A 15610-nucleotide genomic window follows, 5' to 3' on the forward strand; every position below is an offset into this window, starting at 1 on the left:
GGATGATCCTTAAGCCCGCCTTGTCCCTTGTGCTGAGAGCACCCTACTGTAGGTGGCAATGCATGTGAAGCCTTCCACAACCCCAACCCCATCACCCAATGACAGCCAGGAGTGCAAGACACAGGTGTTTATTGAATCCAGGCCCAGCCTGGCCTACAGCTCAGAATGAAGGGCTCAGGGAAGGTAGAGGTTATAAAACTGCTTTAATGGAAAGTCTTCCCCCTCCCCCAATACACCATCTGGGATGGGGTAATGTGGCCAGGGCTGGCCCCAGGGCAATACTGAGCCTGTAGTCGGTACCAAAATATACATCTGTCACCATAAAAAACTGCTGCACCGCCTCAGCCCCACAGGTATAAAATCATAAATATTTACACTCTTCCACGCCTTTCACAGAACCAGGGTGCAGGGAACCCCTCCCATAGAGACAGGCTAGGATGGAGGTGGGCGTCCGGAGGGACATTAAGGCCTAAAGGTCAGCCCCTCAACTGGGCAGTCAGAGGCGGGCAGAAAACAGAACTTTGGTCCAAAATTTGAAGGTAGAAACCCACAAGCCTCAGAGCTTTTTCTCCAGCCCTGGCCTGGGCCCACCTGCAAGTTGGTCACTGGAAGGAAGGGGCACAGGGGGACATAGAAGCTTAAGAGTACACACATACAATTGTATCACTGCTATAAAAAGTTACTTAAAACTATATCTCTTGCATATAAATGGAAAAGACTCGGGTATTTGGTCAAGTGGAAATATTGCTAGGCACAGGTGTCTGTGACCACACGGAATAGAATACAAAGGTCACATGAGGCTCGGCAGCTGAGGACGGCCTGGGCCCTCTGGGCTGACCAGGGACATGGGAGAATCATGTCACTTGATTATAGGGTGTAGGGGAGTGGCCCCAGCTCTTGCACAGCATTGGGGAGCCACCTGGCTCACCTGCAGGTCTAGAGACAACTGGTGGCCTTAGAGGGTGGGTGTGCGGCCGTGAGGCACGCTGGTTTGTAAGGCACAGAAAGCGGCTGTGTTCGGGGCACCGCTGTGGCCTCACGCCTGAGCCCCTCAAGGCATGGTGCCGGGACTGGCTGGGCCTCTGTGGCCCAAGCCATTCCTGCCACGGCAAAGTGGGCTAGATTTAATTTTTTTAAAAACAGGTAAACTGATCTCTCTTTAAAAAAATAAAATCTCTGGTCTGTAAGGTCACTTCAGCTGCTTTTAAAGTGGCTTTCTTTTCTGGAATGGTGGAAGCGGCTGCGGCTGCAGCTCCTAGATGGTGGACTTGGAGAAGGACACTCGAAGGTGGTGGTTCTCGCCCAGGTCATGGTTGTGCAGCTCAATCAGAGCCTGCACGGCCTCCTCCACAGAGCCCATCTGGATCAGTGCCATCTTGCGGTCCTTCCTGCAGAGGTGGAGTGGGGCAGTCAGGTTTGGGGTAGAAAGCAGGTTTGGGGTAAGCCAAGGAAGGGGCACAGGGTGACAGGCAGGGCTCTACTCACTGGAAGAACTTGAAGCCTTTGACCACACCACCATTGCTGGAGAAGAGGCTCTTGAGGTCATCCTCTGACACAGACGGCCTACAGAGACACAGGAGGAGTCCGGCTGGGCTTACTTGGGGGTGGGCTAGCAGAGATCAGAGCCCTCTGTGGCCCATAAAAAAGACAGGCAACCCTCGGGCTGACTTACGGGATGTTGGAGAGGTGCAGGGTAGCTGAGGGCGGGAAGATGTTCTGGAAGTTCTTGGAGCCTGGCTTCTTGAAGCGGTGCAGCGGGGAGCTGCCATAGTCCTTGGTCAGACCCTGGTCCTCCTGTCCCTCACGAGGCAGCTGCACACTCTGATGCTTTGACAGCGTGATGCGCACAGACTTCCCGTGCAGCTTGTGCCCGTTCAAGTGGCTCATGGCTGGACAAAGAGTGGAAACCATGAGCAGCAAGACCATGCCCACTGGCACCCACCCCTAGGTACAGCCCACGCCCTGGCCCAGGCCTGTGCCCATGCCCTACGGTGGTTCTCACCCAGCTGGGCCTGGCTGCCGTCTGCCATCTGCACAAGCGCATTCTCCTTCTTGTTGAACAGGATCTTCACCCGCTGCACATCGCCGTAGACTCCTTTGAAACCCCAGGGTGAAAAGTCTTCAAGCTGCCTGGTCACCCAACCTCTCCCACCCAACCACTACCCACCCATCGAGTCCCTAGCTCCCGGTGGGCCAGGTTTGTTTAGTGGGCACCGGGAGCCTGTGTCTCACAGCCCAAGGCCTGCTAACAGACCCTGAGCTCGGGCAGTCTCGGACTCCAGACAGCTGTCAGAACGGCCATGTTCACATGCTACTGACACGCTTAGCTCTGGAAGCATGCAGGGTGGTAACCATGCGTGTCTACTCAGTACAATCCGCAAACCGGAAGCAAACCACGGACCGAGCCAGAAGTCCAAACACAAACTCAATAGTACATAGCAGGGTGTAAAATAACCAATTAAACGAAACCAAGGTAATAAAAGTGAGAATAACATACCGAAGAGAATAAAGAGGCTTTGGGGTGTGACTCTCTTTAGAGACAGCAGAGGAAGGCAGCAGGGGACAGGGAGAGGGAGAGGTCAAGGGGGCGAGTGCCAATCGTCCACGAGGAAGACAGTCCCCGCAGGCGAGCAGGTTCATGATGATGAAGTTGTCAGGATGTTAATATTCAAGGGCAGGTTGGTTTCCGGAGAGCGGGTTTGAGAGGGGAGTTTTGTTTTTATTGATTTATGTTTTGTTTGTTTCAAGCAACAACAGGAAGCAGAAGAACCGTGCAGTCAGTTGGCAAAGAAATTCCGGATCAGGCAAGAAAAAAAATTGGGAGGGGAGGGGAGGAAAGAAAAAAGTAGCAAAACACAGGTCAGTAAATACGTAGGAAAATGAGGCAGTGCACACACGCGCGCACGCACACACGCACACACACACACATTTGCACACTCATGCTCACACACACACCAAGGAGAAGCACTGCACGCAGGCCGGAGGGCCATGGGCCAGCACTGCGGCTGAGACTGGGGACTAAGGCAAGGAGTGGATGGAGCCTGTTAGTTCCCAGGTGGCAGGCAGCTCAGGACAGCTAGAGGGAACTGGCTGGAGCAGGGCCAGCATGGAGGGCCACAGGGGCCAAAGGGCAGCCTGCAGCCCTGCACGCAGACCTGTTCCTGGAAAGGCAGTGCTGAGCCGAAGGGTCACCTGGGCTCTATAGAGCTCCAGCCAGCACCTTGTCCTGGCCAGCACCGGTCTGAGCCACCACCTCCCTTCCAACCGGCACTCCCAGGCCTCCTTGCCATGCCCCAAATTAACAGACTGTCTGTACAGCAAGGAAAACACCGCGGCTCTGAGCACTGAGGGCCCGGTGCGAATGGAGCTGAGAGGAAAACGGAAAACCTCAGAGTGGCTGGGAAGGAGCGGAGGCCAACAGCAGCAGACAGAGGCGCGGCACGCCTACACTCACGGCGCCTGGGACACCCAGAAATCCTGCCTGCCATACAGTATGCACCCCCACCCAGACTTGTGGTCAGCCAGCACCCCCCACTACTGCACAGGCCGAGCACAGCTATGCCCACATACCTCAGGGTTCAGGTTGCTGACCAGAAGGACGGAATTCCCAGCACCTGCCAGCCCTGGGATGGCAATGCGGCCAGCTGCAGCAGCAGCAGCAGCGGAGGGTATGGCCAGGGGGGCCAGGGCTCCATGGACATTAGGGACAGAGAGGCCTGCAAAGAAAGGCAGTGTAGACGTGAGCCTGGATGGCTGGCTGCACCAAGAGGGGACAGGTCCCGCACACAGCCACGAGGTGTCGCCTGGCTATGGCCTGCCCAAGAGGCCACACACGCTGCCTGACTCCACGGCCAGTCCAGGTGTGATCAGACTGCATGCGCTCAACAGCACAAAAGCTCTGATTGACACAGGCCCTCTGCAAGCAGGGCCTGCCACAGATATGCCCGGCTGTGCACGCATGCGGCGCCCACTCCTCCATGCATGCTCGGGCGGCACGCGGAGGCCCGAGGCCCATGCTCCTCAGCCCTGGAGGCCACTTGCTTACCAGGCCATTAAATTCAATCTACTAGGGACACTGCGTCCTCGTCCTCGCCCGAGGTGCTTGAAGGGAACCAGATTAAAGACTGAATGATTAGAGGCTTGTTGGTAATGCCAGCACAGGGCACCTGGCCCAGACCTGCCTGAGACTACCCTGCCCTAGCTGCCTGTGTGTGGATGCTGCTGGAGGCCCCTTCCCCTCTCCCCAGAAGGGGGCCTGGGACCTGACACTCGGGGCCAGCGGCATCTCGGTCTATGGGCAGTTATGGGATTGTGGGCATGCAGGCGCTGGGGTCAGGATGAGCGTGAATACCTGCGGCCTGAGGGATGGCAAAGGTGGGAGGGAACCCGGCTCCTGCATACGGAGAGGCTGACATTATGCCGGGCGCACCTAGAAATAAACAGACACTAATCACTGCACCTCACCTCACAGCTGGGCCAGGCATGGGCAGGACTGTTGAGTGGCTGGGCTGTGCAGTGCCAGGGTCCCCTGACAGCTAGGTAGCCTGTCCCAGCCCCGTTCATTTGGTGTCTCAGTACAGCATCTTACCAAAGGCTGCTGCCATGGTCTGGTCCAGCGAAGGCTGGCTGTCTCCGGAGGGCAGGTCAGGCCGGGTGTAATCTCTGCTCTTGTCATTGTTGTACTTGACGTTGAGACTGGTGAGCTTGGAGAAGTCGATGCGCAGTGTGCAGCAGGCATTGTAGATGTTCTGGCCGTCCAGGGACTGTGGGGAGACACAGGTGAGTGTGGGCCAGTCACAGAATTGTCCACCCCAGGAAGTCCTACTCACCAGCTTGGCATGCTGGGCGCTCAAAGGGTCAGCATATTGCAGCAGTGCCTGGAACTGGTTGTTCTTGGTGAATGTGATGATCTTCAGGACTGTGCCAAACTTGGAGAAGATCTGCGAGAGAGGATGTGTGAGCTCTACACAGGGCAGGAGGGGGCCCACCCACCCGGCCCAGGGCATGCACCCACCGACCTGGTGCAGCACGTCCAGGGTCACTGGGTAGAAAAGGTTTTCCACGATGATCCTGAGCACTGGGCTCTGGCCTGCCATGGCCATCCCTGCATCCACAGCGGCAGCAGACGCTGCCAAGGCCAGGTTTCCAGACTGGACAGAGTTCACAGCCTGCAGGGCTGCCTGGGCACGCTGTGGAGGAACCATGAGCTGTGAGCCAGCCTGAGGCAGGGAGCCTGGCCACCCACCCACCTGCCCTGAAGACATACCGCCTGGTTGGGCGAGCTGTCGGTTTTGAGCTCCTTGTGGTTGGAGAACTGGATGTAGATGGGCTGCCCACGAAGCACGGGCGCCACCGACGTGTAGTAGTTCACCATGGTGTTGGCGGCCTCCTCTGTGTTCATTTCAATGAAGGCCTGGTTCTTCCCCTTCAGCATAAGGAGGTTGGTAACCTTCCCGAAGGGCAGCCCCAGCGAGATGACCTCGCCCTCAGTGACATCGCTGGGTAGCTTGCGGACATGGATGACTCTGGAAGGGACTCCTGTGCTCCTGCTGTCTCCCTTGAACTTCTTGCTATCATTTCCATTGGCTGAAAAGGGACAGGTGCATCTGAGAGGCTGCATGCAAGTCCCCTTCCTGCCTCTGGCCAGGTCCTCTCTCCTGTCTCACCCTATATCTGCCAAGGCAGGACTCCCTAGGGCCCAGGCACTCGCTCTCACCTGCTGAGGCTGAGCCGCTCATGATGAAGGGGCCGTTGCTGACACACGTGGAGAAGAGCTCGTCGGATCCCCGCTGGGAAGAGAGCATAGACATTAAGTCCAGGTGATTCCTTTCCTGCATTCCCACCCACAGCACCCCCACCCCCATTTGTAAAATGCCCCAGGCCTGTGGCTTTAGTGTTCACTACCAGCCACTGTCACTTCACTAGGGCCCTCTGCCAGTAGCCATGTGGGAGGCCCCTTCCTGGCGGGTTGTCTGTCCAGAGTCCACAGCTGCCAGCCTCACGGTACCCTCCTGGCAGAGCTGCTGGCAGCTTCCGGAGAAACAAAGCGGGGCCCTGCTTGCCGCCCCAGCCCTGATGTCCTGGTCATCCTTCAGAAGGACAAGGGACTATGCTTGTCCCCGCCGAGTACCATCCAATGGTAGAAGTGGCTCACTGGGGGAAGCCCTAAACTGACCCTATGGTAAAGACCCCTCCTTCCTAGCTAGAAGCAATCTGTTCATCATTTTGGCTGAACCATCCCCTGAAAATCAATTACAGGAAACTTAGGATCAGGACATGCCACCCAGAGTAAGCCTCAGATCAGAGGTTTCATGAGACAGAGCTCTCTGGCTCTCTACTCCCAGGCAGCCAGACCCTGAAGCTAAACACCCAGGGACTCCAAGGGGCCCAGCCACTAACCAGCCCAACAGAGTACCCTTTCCCCACTGCCCATCCAGCTCTCTCTCTAGGGCACTCACTGCCAACGGTGCCTGATGACAGAAGAACCAGGCACCGACTATGAGCTATGATAGGTCAGGAGAGCACCGCAGCCAGCACATGCTGTGCCCACTCCTCACCCAAGCCTCTCATGACCTGCACCAGCCTGGGGCTTCCTCCCCGTCCTGACTAGCTTCCCAGGGCATGGCCATACACTAAAGTCTCTTGAGCAAGGGCTGCTGAGGGGGCTTGGACCTGCCCTGCCTGGTAGACAAGATCCTGGCGTGCAAAGCTCAGAATCTCATGTCCATATCACTTGAGCTGCGGAAATCACTTCCTGCTGGCCACCATTTACCCATGAGACCCCTGTGCTGACACTAGTGGGAGGTGGCTTCCGTCTGGGCAGGGCAACAGGAGCAGTACTTCCTGTAGCTTGTCTCTGGCAGGCTGCCAGAGCCCTGACAGTCTCCCCATAGAGGCCTGGGAGCCCAGGACAGTGAGAGCAAACTCCAACCACTTGGGCCAACAGCACCAAGCAGTTAGGCATGTGATACCCCAGCACACAGGAGGCCCTGGTCAGCCCAGCCTTCCCAAATGCTTGCCATGGTGCTAGTCCCAATCCATTTGCAATCCCAGAGCAAAGAAGTCCTGGTCCATTTATTTATTCACCCAAAGCTCCTTACTCCCAACTTGCCCAGTCTGCCCTGTGGCTAGCTGGAACTGAGTACTGTGTAGACAAGTAGCCATGGGGCAATCCAGGTCTCCAGCAGCTTTGCCCAGACATACCCTGTCACCTGGGCAAAGTGGGGATCCCTTCTTCCACTGCTGAACACACAGATTTATCTGAGGAAAGATCAGCAGGCAGGTGGAGACATCATCCACTCAGGAAAAAGCGTGAAACTAGTCCAGACAGCAGGCTGGTAGCAATCAGCTGGCAGCAGCTGAGGTGGCCCTCAGAGCCTCAACTACAGGGGGCCTTTGAGGGGAGAAACCCCAAACTACCTGCCACCTACTACAGCTTAAATCTAAATAGCCCAATAACACAGCAAGATCAATCTCTGACACAAACACACCTGCACGGTCATGTCAAGACTCAGGACACCTACAACCCTTCTAGCTCCAGGCCCCAACCCAATGTAACAATGGAGCTGGAGGTATGCTCGTTATGTCTCCCCAGATACTCAAGAAGCTGAGGCAGGAGTCGGTAGAGACCAGGGTTGAGCCCTGCCTGGACAGCATAGGCTCAAGAGACGCACAAGACATCACCAAAGGGGTGGCCACTCAGTCTCACCTTAGAACACGCCACAGCCTTTCAAACCAAACCCAGTGAAACTCCAAAGGCCTGAACTGGCAAAGATGAAGGCTGCAAGGCAGGACAAAGCAAAGCCAGCCCGGATGAGGCCAGCACAAACCACCAGACCCACAAAAGGGTCCTAGGCCCCCAAACTCTTGGATGGCAGGTCTGTATGTGCATCTGTACTGTCTTCAGCCTATGAGTCTTTGTGGACCCTGGATTGAGGCAGATCACCGCATGCAGGAAGCAAGTCTTTATCTGTGACTACAATGGGGGTTGGGTGCAATGCCAAGCTAGAGACACCTACCTTTGTACCAACTGCTATGTCTGGGACGATGCTGTGGAGAGAAGAGTACACATCAGCGCTGTGTGGGCCCTCTGCCAGTCCAACTCGGAGAGGCAGGGAGGTGAGCCACCCATTGAGTCTCAGCTTGAAAGCTGGCCATCATTGTCCTCGGAGACCCTCCTTCCACACACGTTAAAAGGCCATCTGGGTCAATATTCAGCCCCTGAGCATCCTACAATGCCGGGGCCTGTAATGTAGGTGAAGAGCAGCCAGAGACGGCGCTTTGTGATGGGGGCTGGGAGCTCCAGGGCCAGGCTGCTGATGGCAAGCAAAGTGGCCTTGTTACCATTTACAAACCAGCAGAGCTGCCTGGATCCACCCTAGGTTACTGATCAACCCCAGCCCCTCGTGACTGCACACTGCCTCACACCTAGCCTGCTCACAGGGAGCAGCAGCAAGCCTGCTATGGCTGGCAAGTTTCCAACTGAGTCTTAGGGGTCTGCCTAGTGAAGAGATTCCACCAGGAGCGTTGGCTGGCTTCTTGATTTACTCTTTCAAAGATCCTCTTGGGACAATGTTTCTCTACACAGCACGGCATGTGTAGAACTCAGTTCGATCTGCTGGTCTCTACCAGGATTAAAGGTGTGCGCCACCACACCCTGCTCAAAGATCCTTTATGTTGCTAAAAGGCACCAACTGGAGACTCCTGTAGGTCACCTCAGCACTCAGAAGGCTGAGGCAGGATGACTGCCATCCGTACTGAGCTTGAAGTTAAGCCAAACTATTTTTCAGGATTGAGTCTTAAAAGAAAAGCAAAGCTGCTTCCTCGGCCTGGTGACTCACGCCACTAGGAAGGTTAAGGTGGGAGAGTCAGGAATTCAAGGCCAGGCCTTAACCAAAATCCCAAACAAAAAGTTAAGAAAAAAGTAGGGGCCTGGTGACGCAGGCCTTTAGTCCCAGCACTACGCAGGCAAGCGGATCTTTCCGGCCAGCCTACAATGAGATCTCGTCTCCAAAACAAACCGAAAACTACAAAAAGTTGCCGAGTGGAGGGACATCACCCGGAAGCGTGGAGGAGATACGGATGCCGGGTCGGCACCCAGGCGGGAGACCGAACTGAACCCCACTTTGGCCCACTGCTCCTCCGTCGGGGGCTCTGGCGGCCTCCTCCGGACACCTCCCCCGAGGCGGGAAGGGCGTGCGCGTTCGGCACAGGCCCACGCACGCGCTCCGGGGCGCGCACCCTACGGTGCGCGCGCACGCGAGGTCGCATGCGGGAGTGCGAAGCGACATTTCTTGGGCCCCCGGCGAGCCTGCACCAATTGGAGGACGGGAGGCGGGAAGGATCACAGCGGCCCTGCCGCTACCCGGGAGCGCGCCTCGCCGGGGAGGGGCGCGTGCACGCTGAGGGCGGGGAGGGGGCGCCGGATAACTCCGCAAGAACCGCGCGAGCACCGGAAGTGCGCTGGGCCGGAGAGCTGAGAGGAGCCGAAGTATGGGTGCGGCCACCCTAAACCAGCCGGCTTCCTTGCGGGCCTCCGACGCCAGGGGTTCCGAGCGCGCCACGCGGATCGAGGCCACACGCGCGCGTCTCGCAGCGGTTGGAGGGGTCGGCGGGGGGGAAGGAGCCGTCGCGCGCGGCAGCGATGGCTGGGACGCAGCGGTGAGCGAGCGGCGGGCGAGGGGCGCGGTAGTACTTACCCGTCCATGGCACACAGAGGAGACCCGCGGGGGACGGAGCGGAGGCGCAGGAATAGCAGAAACCGACCCAACGGCTCCGAGTTATAGACTCACAAGATGGCGGAGACGCCCGCACACGTCCCCCGCGCGCGATACTCATTGGCTCCCGCCGCAGTCTGTGGGCGTGGTCAACCACGCCTGCCCCCTCCAGAGCTTTCTATTGGTCAAAATGTTACTCCAGGGGGAAAACTCAGATAGATAGCGGACGGCTATTGGGAGATACGGTCGTCAGTCAAGACGGAAGACGGAAACAGCCTGTGGGGGAGGGGGAGGGCGTGAATGAGTAGACGCACGTAATACCATCTGAACCAATGAGCGAGCCTTCGTCCAACCCGTGGGAAGCCATCTTGAGAGTGGGTACGTGGCGGGTCAGCTGCAGAGAAGCATGCATTCTGGAGGCTGCCTCCATATTGCAAGCGGGCAATGGAAGCCGTTGGCCTCCAACTTGAGGGTAAAGCTAGGTGCTTCGCCATCTTAGAACCGGGCAGAAAACCCCGTATGGCCCTAGTTTGCTTGTGGTCACGTGGCCAAAAACTTGGACTTTCAGCCGAGTTTTTCCTGGACTAGGTCGCAGCGAAATGGAGGCCACGTGCTTTACAGACGCGGTCGCGACTAGATTGTGAATCATCCTTTCCGTCTTTTGTCTCCCCACGGCAGCCAAGCTCCACCTATGTTGCAGAAATGGGGAAACCGAGGAAACGAACCGCAGTGTAACTGGTTCTGGCTGTAGTTGGAAACAAGGCTACAAAGTATCCAGTTGCACGGGCTCCACACACACTCAGGAGCCGCAGAATCCACTGGAGGGACGGAGCTCCCCATCCCCTCTTGCACCTCCGCCCCAGGAGCCAGGATTCTGCCTTCCAGCCCTGGGGCATCGCAGAGCGAGACAGGTTCTCTAAAGCCTAGTGCAGGTTGTAAAACAGAGATCCTTTGGTGGGGCTCCCAAAGGCGCAAACTATCCGGGTTCTTGTCGGCCTGGTTATCTGCTAAAAAACAAAAAAGGCCAGTCAAGGGGGGAAAGTTTCTCCGCCTTGCTCGGGAGCTGAGTCTAGCACCGAACCTCCCTTTTCTGTGGCTCGCGGGAGAGAGGAAAGGGGCTGGCAGCTATGCTGGTTTCCTTGCAGACCTGGCCAGGGGCCCAACAGCCTTGGAGCCCCGACGCGGGCCTGTTGCCAGAGGATTCCAGCCTGGATTAGGAGCGGCTGCCGATTTCCACGGAGGCCGCGCCGGGAGTGAGGTCTTTCAGGCCCAGCCAGCCGGCAGAGCGGCTAGCTTGAAGGCCCAGAATCACTAATCAGGACCGTCCCGCGGATTTAGAAAAAAACCACAACAAGGCGTAGGATTTGAGCCCTCTGGGACTCCCATTAGGTCCTGGCTGGACCATCAGGGACAAGGTTGGCTGCCACTTTTTGTTCTCTGGGTGGCTGGTGCCAAGCAGGGGCCCCACCCTCAGAAGCCAACCTGCATGGGTGGCTGCCAGTGAAGTTGGAGAGCGCTGATCTCCGAGCACAGGTCTACACTAGCGGAGTTTGTTGAAAGTCACTTGAGAGACCTCCCAGAACCTTTTTCATGGATACAGGGTTTCTGTGTGTAGCCCTGGCTATCCTGGACTCCCTTTGTAGACCCATGCTGGCCTCAGACGGGCAGAGATCTGCCTCCTGGGTTAATAGCCTGCCCCACCACGCCTGGCTTCCCAGATCCTTGAATGGTCTTGTTCACCTTCTATTCCTTATCTGCTTTCTGATCTGAATCAGACCTCCAGTACTCAGTGGGGAACGTTCTCTAACCTGCCTGACTTCTTTCAAACCCTGCCTAGGACCTTTGCCCAGCAGTTCTCTGGGACAGGTTCACCTCAAACCCCAGACTTCCTTTAACTATTTCCTCAGGGTTGCTGAAACAGGCAGTAATTCACCATCTAATCCCCCACTGCAGAGACCCAACCTGAGGCTGGCCTCAGGTAGATGTACCTGCCTCTGCTCCTGAGTGCTGGAATCAAAGGTGTGTGCCACCATTCCCAACTAGGATTGTTTTGAGACAAGTTCTCTATTTTGTGACCCAGATTGACCTAGAATTCATATATCAGACTGGCCTCAAGCCTGCAGTGATCCTCCCGTTTCTAGTTCTTTTTTTTTTTTTTTTTTTTTTTTTTTTTTTGGTTTTGGTTTTTTCGAGACAGGGTTTCTCTGTGTAGCCCTGGCTGTCCTGGAACTCACTCTGTAGACCAGGCTGGCCTCGAACTCAGAAATCTGCCTGCCTCTGCCTCCCAAGTGCTGGGATTAAAGGCGTGTGCCACCACCGCCCGGCCCATTTCTAGTTCTTGAGTGATGAAATGACAGGTCTATGCCTCTATGCCTAGCCAGAGTGAGTTCAAGACCAGGTTGGACAACTTAGCAAAGAGGGCAGGAGATCTGGGGTGGGGGTTGGGGCAACCTCTGCCTAGAACGAACCCCCAAATGAGATGAAGGCCTAGGGGTGTGGCTCAAGGGTGGCATCTCTGCCTACAATTCCCCAATGAGTTAGGAGTGTGGCTCAGGAGTGGAACCAGGCTCAGAATCCCTTGGTTGGGAGCTGGGAGCATGGCTCAGCAGTAGAGCATTGACCCAGCATGCAGGAGATCCTGGCTTCCTTCCCCATGCTGCCAGAGCAGTTTTTAAACGGCTTAATGGTTTGTATTGCTATTGGGATGTGGCCCCCACACTGGACTGCCTCTGATATCGCAGATGTGAGCCCTGCATCTGGAGCCCAGAAGTCTGAGATCAGGCTTTGCACAGGAAGTGCCTTTTCTGTCTCTCCCAGACTCTGGAGCTACAAGTGTCTAGGGCTTGTGGCAGAGTCCCTGTGTGTTCTGTCTTCACACTGCCTCCTCCTAACTGCCCTCCACTGAACCTGACCTGGATAATTTCCATTTCAGGACCCTGCACCCCTGCACGGCATCTACAAAGAGTCTTTGTGATGCTAGGGATGGAACTTGCTCCCACCCCAACTAGACCAGTGTTTGCTCTCACTGATTGTACCCACAGCCCGCATTCATGGGATCTGGGGATCAGAACATGGAGATGTCTTTTTTGGAGGCCACCGCTGGTCACAATAACCCATTTCAAGGTTGTGAATGGCTTTTAGTCCCTGCAAAAAAGCCTGGCTTAGGAAGCCTCCACCCCAGGTGGACAGAGACTCAGATGTCCTCTCCTTAAGTGGGCTAGATTTTGGGGGAACTGTGGCTTAGTGACCAGCCATTTGACAATTCCCCTGTGCCTCTGCAGAACACCTGTTGGGGCAGATGTCCCAGGCTGCTGTATTAGATAGTTCTCCTGCATGGTCGGTCTGACTTTGTCTTCAGCGCCCACCCCAGCCTTGCCAGCTGCTGCTCATGAATGATTGAACCGAGGAGGGACAGCTCACCTGGCCTTTGTCTGAGAGGCACACTAGCCTGCTTGTTACCAGGGAAAAGTGATACTCCCCTGTAGGAGGAGATGGAGGCAGGGGTGAGGGGCCCTCTGAGCCAGGGCCAAGTGAAACTCTCAGAACAATACAAGGAAGGTAGAGACAAGCCTCAGTTTATTCCTCTATTAAAGGGAGAACAAGGCCAGTGTCTCCACCAAAGGAAATGGTCTCCTGTTCTTGTTTGTTTGCCTTGCTGGGGACGGAGCCCAGGGCTTCAGAACGCCTGAGCCACAGCTCCTGTTGTTATGGTTACTGGGGATCCCAGAAGGAGCCTTGAAGGTTGAGACCCTCCTGTCTTAACATCTGAGAGACATGACTTGACCAGCCTGGGCCACCACATCCAGCTGCTTGTGTGTGAATTATCAATGTGTTTTAAATATTTTGTTTAGCCTGGTGTGATGGTCCACACCTTCAATCCCAGACTTGGGAGCAGAGGCAGGCAGATCTCTGAGAGTTTGAGGCTAGCCTGGTCTACCTGGGGAGATCCAGAACAGCCAAGGGCTACATAGACTCTCACCCCCCCCCTTTTTTTTTTTCAGTTAAATATGTATGGTGTTGGGTAAGGGTCACATCCCCATTTTCTACATTTCTTCTGAACAGTTTAGTACAAGGTCAGGGAGTCTGGGTCTGAGGAGATCCATTGAAGGGATCTTCAGGCTTTTAATCTTCTAACCCCAGGGCTCCAGGAAGGCCCTGTGAGTCCTGTTCAGTCCCTGGGTCCCGCACAGTAGAAGAAGGAAACCTAGTCTCACAACTTGACCACTGTTGTGCCACAGTGTGTAAGCCCACAGAGACAAACAAAATAAATAGATGTTGGTTTAAAAAAAAAAAAAGTTTTTGAAGATTCCAGAAGAGATTCAGGGGAGCTTCCCAGAACTTCCAATTCTGCACCCCTGCAAACCTCTGTTGACCACCAAGATGGAAGCTAATGACAGCTGAGTCCTTTTCCTACCTGACCATGACTTTGAAGGAATGTCCATGTTTAGACTTCTCCACCCTTGTGTCATCTCCACCCCTGATTAAGATCAGCCCATTTGTCACCCCACCCCTAGGCCAGCAGGGAAGGCCACCCAACCCTGCCACTCCCTGAAAGATCCAAGATAACCACTCCCAGAGGACGGCTTCGGGAGCCGCCTCTGTCCATCCAAGCTGGAGAAGTTGGTCTGCTTTACCAGGAGTACCCAAAAAACATCTGACCATCCCTGGCATGCAGAATCTGAAGCAGCTGTGGTGGCTGCCATGGGGGGGGGGCAGGCTCAGCAGTGTGGTTCTCTTAGGTATCTGGTATGTGTGTTCAAAGAGTCAGCCAGGCTGTGAACATGGATACAAAGTGGACACAGCTCTGGTCTTCCACCACAGTCACAAACAGGAGCGAGACTCTGACACCCCAGCATGGAGGGGCCTTGAGAACATCATGCTTAGTGGGAAACCTCGTCACAAAAGACCACATCGGACTCTGTAACAGGCAATGTCCAGAAGGGATCCAGAGAGAGGAAGTGGATTCATAGATACTGGGGGTGGAGGTGGGAAACTGGGCATGGGACATGGCTTCCTGTGCAGAAAGAAATGTTCTGTGTACATGATGGCAGTCCAATACAATAGTGTGCTATTTTCTCTTTTCTTTCTCCCTCTCCCCAGCACACCTCTATTTCTGAAGAGGGGACTGTCTTAACATCTCTCACAGGTACTTATATAGGAGGTGAATTCTACCTAACAAAACTTTTTTTTTTTATTTTTTAGTTATAACCACCTAGATAAATAAACAGGCAACAAGCCTGCTGACCCTAGTGTGATACCTAGAATCTGGTGACGGTAGAACAGAGCCCCTACTCCTCTAACCACCGTGCAAGCCCTGTGGCATGGAACCCACACTTACACAGCACACATACATAATGACAAAAATCTTTCCAGCCCCACTGAAAGGAAAAATACCTGGGCTGGAGCGATGGATCAGTGGATAAGAACACTGGCTGTAATGGGGTTTGGTTCCCTCTCTAGCATGCACTAATATACATAAAATGCAAACATAAATCTTTAAAAAGCACTCTTGAATTTTTGCTATTTTTTGAGACAGTATCTCTCTATAGCCTTGGCTGTTCTGGAACTCACTATGTAGACCAGGTTGGCCTTGAGTTCACAGAGATCCGCCTGCCTCTGGATATGTGTGCCGCCATATCCAGCCCAATAATGTGTTTTAAGTAATTCTGAGGCTAGGAGGTGGTGGCACATGCCTTTAGTCCCAGCATTTAGGAGGCAGAGGTAGGCAGATCTCTCTGAGTTCAAGGGCAGCCTGGTCTACAGAGAGAGAGAGTTCCAGGACAGTGAGGGTGATGCTGTTAAACAGAGAAACTTTGTCTCCAAGAGCGACCTCCTGTCCACCCCAAATAAGATATTCTTAAGACTGCACCTGTGGTCAGTGAGTAGAGGGTTTG

General features: G+C 55.1%; 1 protein-coding gene across 2 annotated transcripts; it reads right to left on the bottom strand.

Moving 5' to 3' along the window:
• Positions 1 to 112: 112 nt before the first annotated feature.
• On the bottom strand, positions 113 to 9829 carry Ptbp1 (polypyrimidine tract binding protein 1). Of its 2 annotated transcripts, XM_076919556.1 has the most exons (14): positions 9699 to 9829; positions 8019 to 8049; positions 5717 to 5789; positions 5267 to 5586; positions 5019 to 5189; positions 4830 to 4940; positions 4589 to 4763; positions 4352 to 4429; positions 3571 to 3716; positions 2498 to 2531; positions 2003 to 2095; positions 1673 to 1889; positions 1486 to 1563; positions 113 to 1388 (listed from the first exon to the last, which is right to left on the bottom strand). In XM_076919556.1, exons 1-14 carry the CDS (start codon positions 9704 to 9706, stop codon positions 1256 to 1258), a joined length of 1668 nt encoding a protein of 555 aa, XP_076775671.1. In that variant the 5' UTR covers positions 9707 to 9829; the 3' UTR covers positions 113 to 1255. The 2 variants fall into 2 exon arrangements, with proteins under 2 accessions (XP_076775671.1, XP_076775672.1); XM_076919557.1 differs by lacking the exon at positions 4352 to 4429.
• Positions 9830 to 15610: the final 5781 nt, after the last annotated feature.

Source organism: Arvicanthis niloticus, chromosome 22 (assembly GCF_011762505.2).
Source record: "Arvicanthis niloticus isolate mArvNil1 chromosome 22, mArvNil1.pat.X, whole genome shotgun sequence".
Taxonomy (NCBI): domain Eukaryota; kingdom Metazoa; phylum Chordata; class Mammalia; order Rodentia; family Muridae; genus Arvicanthis; species Arvicanthis niloticus.